The sequence below is a fragment of the Camelina sativa genome, chromosome 18 (assembly GCF_000633955.1).
Source record: "Camelina sativa cultivar DH55 chromosome 18, Cs, whole genome shotgun sequence".
Classification (NCBI taxonomy): domain Eukaryota; kingdom Viridiplantae; phylum Streptophyta; class Magnoliopsida; order Brassicales; family Brassicaceae; genus Camelina; species Camelina sativa.
Window position 1 is genome coordinate 8,387,258 of NC_025702.1, and position 6,000 is coordinate 8,393,257.

Sequence of the window (6,000 nt, forward strand, 5' to 3'; positions counted from 1 at the left end):
TAGGGACATAATTGGAATATTACAGTATTCATATTCTATCAAAACCTACTTAGATGCATTTTTGTATTTATTTGGGGTTAGTTCGGATATCCGAATTTCAAAGGAACTAAATCCGATTGGGTATTTAGTACTATCAGAATCCGAACCAAACTGCCTATTTCAGTTCGGATTCGGTTAAAATGCCTAGGCCTAGTTTTCGAATTACGTCTCAATAAAAAGTTTTCAACATAAAACTTATAGCGAAGAAAATTAAAGGATTTTCCATAGACCAAAGGGATGGGCATTCGGGTAACCCGTTTGGGTTCGGGTATTATCCATTCGGATTCGGTTAAACGGGTTTAGAAAAATAGAATCCATTGGGTATTTTTAGATATATGGGTTCGGTTTGGTTTGGGTACTATCGGGTACAGGTCGGTTTGGGTTACAAATTTTAGAACCCGATTAGTACCTGAACTACCGGGTACCCGAAAAAATATAATTAAATTTAAATAAATTTAGTTAAATTTTGACTTATATAACAAAATATTTTAGATATTTTGATTATTTTTGATATTTAGGTATAAAACTAAATGAAATATTCAAAATTATGATTATAATTTTGGGATAATTGCATTATATTAATGATAAATATTATAAATATGTTTATATGTTCGGGTTTAATGGGTACCCAAACAGGTATCGGGTATTACTCGACCCTAACCCGAACCCACGGGTATTAGAAAATAGAATCTAATAGGGTTTTATAGGTAAACCCGTACCCAACCCGAACCCGGTTTTTCGGGTCGGGTTCTGGGTTGNGACAAAGACGAGAAACAGAGCGTAGGAGCAGAGGAAAGGAGGGAGGCGGCAGTTTAAAAAATAGGGTTTTGTTTTTTAGGGTGGCTCTGATACCATGTAACTTGGTAATTCACCTTGTGTTGTATTGTATTGATTCAAGAGTATATATACAAGTGTATTAGGTTTACATAGGGACATAATTGGAATATTACAGTATTCATATTCTATCAAAACCTACTTAGATGCATTTTTGTATTTATTTGGGGTTAGTTCGGATATCCGAATTTCAAAGGAACTAAATCCGATTGGGTATTTAGTACTATCAGAATCCGAACCAAACTGCCTATTTCAGTTCGGATTCGGTTAAAATGCCTAGGCCTAGTTTTCGAATTACGTCTCAATAAAAAGTTTTCAACATAAAACTTATAGCGAAGAAAATTAAAGGATTTTCCATAGACCAAAGGGATGGGCATTCGGGTAACCCGTTTGGGTTCGGGTATTATCCATTCGGATTCGGTTAAACGGGTTTAGAAAAATAGAATCCATTGGGTATTTTTAGATATATGGGTTCGGTTTGGTTTGGGTACTATCGGGTACAGGTCGGTTTGGGTTACAAATTTTAGAACCCGATTAGTACCTGAACTACCGGGTACCCGAAAAAATATAATTAAATTTAAATAAATTTAGTTAAATTTTGACTTATATAACAAAATATTTTAGATATTTTGATTATTTTTGATATTTAGGTATAAAACTAAATGAAATATTCAAAATTATGATTATAATTTTGGGATAATTGCATTATATTAATGATAAATATTATAAATATGTTTATATGTTCGGGTTTAATGGGTACCCAAACAGGTATCGGGTATTACTCGACCCTAACCCGAACCCACGGGTATTAGAAAATAGAATCTAATAGGGTTTTATAGGTAAACCCGTACCCAACCCGAACCCGGTTTTTCGGGTCGGGTTCTGGGTTGGGTATTCGGGTACGGTTTTTATCCCCAGGCCTAGACCAAACTGAGCTACCATATAACAATGGATTTATGTCAAGCCCAATAAAACTAGTTTAAGGACTTTTGTCGAAGAGATAAAAAGATTAAAGACTTGAGAATCTAGATAAGTTTTATGTCGGAGGCAAGTATTTTTATTTTTCAAATTCTGGGAGAGAATTTGTTAGAAATCATGCGTACGTAGGAGAGATAATCAGAAGAATGGGTCTTGATTTTGTAGTTTCTATAAGAAAGACTTCATGTTGTAACTTAGGGATTTTGCCACGCGATATATAGATAAATAGAACCCAAGAACGAAAATGTTTAGGAGTACAAATTCCGATACAAGAGACCTAAGTAAAATAGTAAAAAAGTAATTGGGTCGGCTCAAAACATGCAAACACAAACTACTACTGATAAGCTCAGTACTTAACTGGTGCAAGAACATCGAGCTGAGCTCCAAGCTTCTCTTCGGCAACCTTCTCAGCTTTGACTCTAAGTTTGTTAAGTTGCTTCTTTCGCTCGTAAACAGCTTGAGACCTCTCCTTCCTCTTCGTCTCCAGCTCCTGTTTATCAGAGATATCAAAACACCATTAATTACACACAAAACCTCATAGCTAAACATCTTTCCTTCTTTCTACTTGAACAAGACTAGACACATTCTAGTAGCTAAATATATTTCTTTCCATCATTACAAAACCTCACATCAACCAGTACAAGCGATCAAAGTGGTCAAGGAGCAATCGAGACAAGAAGGCTAAAGAACTTCTATCTACCACTTCTTTATGAACAAGAACTAGACGCATTTTCTTTCTCTCTCTGATTACGAAAGCTCACACCAACAAGAACAAGGGATTGAAGTGGTTCAAGAGCAATAGAGACGAGAATCTATTGATCTTTCTCTCCATCTAATCACTTCTTTCTCTGAACAAAACTAGAAACGCACATTATAGTAGCTAAAACTATCTTTCTTCTCATCATTACGAATGCTCAAATAAACTAGTGGCCATTCGAAGTGGGTTATGAAGCAATGGAGACAAGAAGACAACAACAGTAAACCACATACCTTGATGGTGTCGTAATGATTCCACCCAACTTCAGAAGAAAGACGACCCAATAGACAGTAGTTGTGACCAGCTTGAAGCCTCAAGACCCTGAAGAAGAACAAGTACAATGCTTACAACGTCAGAAGTATTAACTTAAGAAACCGAAAGAGGAAAACAAAAAGGGTAAGGTAAAAGGAACAAACTTGAGAGCATCAGGGATGACCATCCTCTTGACCTTGTCATAAGGAGTAGGAACGCCTTCAAATACCTTCAAACGTGCAAGTGCAGCAGCTCCACGCTTCGTTTTGTGTGGAATCATACTACAAAATCACATAACACATAACAACTATAAATCATCACTTCAAATGTATTGAAACTGAATCACAAAAAAAATCATTTGATTCTAAAATAGCCACTTAATCAACACCAGAGAGATTTCAATTAAGAGGCAAAGAGAGTGTGAACTCAAAATCTAATTGAAGAGAGAGAGAGAGAGAGAGAGAGAGATTGATGAACGAACCCGCGAACGGTACGCCAGAAGATTTTGGAAGGAGCACGGAAGTGAATAGGACCATGGGAAGGTTTAGTGTTCATACGTTTGCGAAGAAACCTCATGTACTTCATTTTCTGGCGAACGAGTCCACCGGAGAGACAAATCTCTTCGCACCGGACAATGACGACCTTCTGTCCATTGAGAAGCTCTTTGGCGGTGATCGAAGCCAAACGGCCAAGCATGTGGTGGCGCGCGTCGACAACAACGCGCTTCGCACATATCCCTGATCCTGACACCATTTTCGTCTATGTTGTTGAGAGCTTGAGCGGCTGGGTGAGTACTCTCACGAAATTATATTCGACGAGAGTTTTTTTACTAACTAGGGCTTTTAGGGGCATTGTCGTCAATTACCTAAGTTGTTCATTTTTTAAAATGGGCCTTATCAAATAGATGCTGTTTAGCCCAGTGTATAATAGGCCCATATATGTTACCACAAATGGTTGGTCATCTGATTTTTTTAGCTTCAGAGATAGGAAATTGCTTATAATTTCTTCTTTCTTTTTTTCTTCTTGTTCATAAATTTTTTAACATGTAGCTACAAGTGAATAAATGAAGAAGTTTCATTACAAGAATCTCAAGCAGAGGTAAGAATGTCGAGGGCAACTTCCTTGAGAGACGGCATGGATTCTTGTTGATGAACACATACGTATTTGTTCCTTGTTCTCCTCAGTACTTGCCATGGACCTGGATAACATCTAACCGATTCAAAACACAAAACGGGTTCAGCTAAAGATCAAGAAACATGAGAAGATTAATTTGCAGGGTTTTTTTAAACAGACACCTGAAAAGAACACCTCCTTTCTGTCCCTTGAAGTTGTGGATGTAGTACACTGTTTCCATCTTTGGAAGGAGTGTTTGGGTAAGTGCAGCCAGTTTCGGGTAAAAGAACTTTGGATAGTCTTTTGTTTTGTCATTTTTTTTTAAGGGAAACAAGAGTCTATCTCTACTTTGTTTCATTGATGAGAGGAAAAAAAAAAAGGATACATCCCGATCTTATGCGGTCGAGTTCTCCATTGAAGATGATTAGTTTTCGGTCAGTGTTCACAACAGCTTCCTTGTAGAGCTCTTCCACTACGAGCATCTCTGAGTGGAAAACAAAGGAGTGAGTCAGAATGTGGATATTGTTAACAGGATGATGATGATGATAAAGGGGTTTTCAGGGAGTTACCGTTGACGTTAAAATATGGGTATCCAACAAGGAACAGTTGGTCTTCTGACTTCACTCGATCCACCATTTTTACTCTCTCAAAGAAACCAAAGTCCTCAAAAAGAGAGGGTTTTGTTAGATAGTCCAACTTAAAGTAAGTTCCTCCAAAGACAGTCTTTTGAGCAAATTTGACTTCGTTTGCTTCCGGGAAGAACTGAAGTCAAATCATGTCAAGCAAGCTATTTTAAAAAAGACTTTGATAGACGTTAAAGCTATCATTATTTTGGATAACAAAAAAAAGTGTATTACATACAATTCTAGTGGTTCGAGCCTTCTCAGGAGGTAATAGGCGGTCACAAAACTCGCGTATCATATTTATACTTTCTGTCATTTCTGTAGCTCCTTCACCATCACCTAACACACACAATTGAAACAGAACATTAAACAATGTTGCTAAGATAACAAAAGCCAAAAAAAGAAAGTCTTCACTGAATTAAATTACATAAGGTGAAAAAGGATTATAACCTGGCACAGATGCTAGACCAGATGTTGGGAACTCAATTTCCTGTAAAAGGGTTCCCTTTGGATCACGACAAATAACTGTGTTTCGTAGCCTAGATCCATTTTAAAACAACCATTGCAAAACTCACCATTAACTGTTTCTCATCCTTCATAGCCAATTCAACTGCTTCTTTAGCCTATATTTTTTAAAGCAAAATCATCACCCAATTATAGTTTTGCTTTACTACCAATGTTGCATAAGAAACCTGAAATCTATAATCCTCTCTACCACAACACTAATGACTTCAGAAGGGAAACTATACAATGAAGTTACACATCAGTTTAAAGTAGTAATACGTTAACTCAATATTGCTCTAATGACTTCAGAAGGGAAACTATACAATGAAGTTGAACATCAGTCTCTAATGATACATAACTCAATACTGCTAGCTGGTTTAAGACCCATAAAGATTAGAAAAAAATCGGTAAAGCAAAATGAAAAGCTTACTTGGTTAATGAGCTCGACGTAATCACGAGGAAAAGGTACATTCTCCACAGATGTGTTATACCCTCCAGAAACAGAACAAACTCTAAACTTGAGATTCCTATTCGTCTTGGTGGCATCATTGTTCTTCCAATGTAGACTACACAAAACATTCTACAAAACCCAAAGGGGAAACACAGTCAACTGATTTAAAAAAAGAACACATCATAGTGAATGGGTCAATTCTGTTGCTGTAAAAACAAGAAATGCATGATTATAACAACAGATACAACACTAATCAAAAAAACATAAAACTTCACTGGTTTAGATAATTATTACAAGTCTAAACAATCTAGAGACCGAACCAAAGCAAATGGAGCATTATAATCAAAGGCTCAAAGCTAATTAGGATTTTATGGGACTAAAGATAGCCTAAACAGAGAACCGGAGAGAGGTAAGTAGTTGAAGACTGATTCAATCAATACTGATTAGTG

At 36.7% G+C, this 6,000-nt stretch overlaps 2 protein-coding genes across 2 annotated transcripts; both read right to left on the reverse strand.

Moving 5' to 3' along the window:
- On the reverse strand, positions 2,037-3,671 carry LOC104760857 (60S ribosomal protein L13a-4). Its single transcript, XM_010483842.2, has 4 exons — positions 3,342-3,671; positions 3,025-3,141; positions 2,842-2,929; positions 2,037-2,341 (listed from the first exon to the last, which is right to left on the reverse strand). Exons 1-4 carry the CDS (start codon positions 3,611-3,613, stop codon positions 2,198-2,200), a joined length of 621 nt encoding a protein of 206 aa, XP_010482144.1. The 5' UTR covers positions 3,614-3,671; the 3' UTR covers positions 2,037-2,197.
- Positions 3,845-5,661, reverse strand: LOC104760858 (protein LOW PSII ACCUMULATION 3, chloroplastic; the record flags this gene model as incomplete). The annotated part of the gene is given in 8 exon segments (XM_010483843.2): positions 3,845-4,069; positions 4,156-4,273; positions 4,359-4,457; positions 4,543-4,735; positions 4,835-4,935; positions 5,047-5,086; positions 5,172-5,219; positions 5,531-5,661. Coding segments are annotated over 8 exon segments (851 nt in total), but the record flags the coding sequence as incomplete, so codon positions are not given.

Bases quoted from the DNA above. Each gene is read 5' to 3' on its own strand.
- LOC104760857 (XM_010483842.2), bottom strand. From the start codon at position 3,613: ATGGTGTCAGGATCAGGGATATGTGCGAAGCGCGTTGTTGTCGACGCG. The intron at 3,142-3,341 runs GTTCGTTCATCA...GTGATTTTGTAG, and splicing joins TTCTGGCGTACCGTTCGCGG to TATGATTCCACACAAAACGA. The intron at 2,342-2,841 runs GTATGTGGTTTA...TCTGATAAACAG, and splicing joins ATCATTACGACACCATCAAG to GAGCTGGAGACGAAGAGGAA.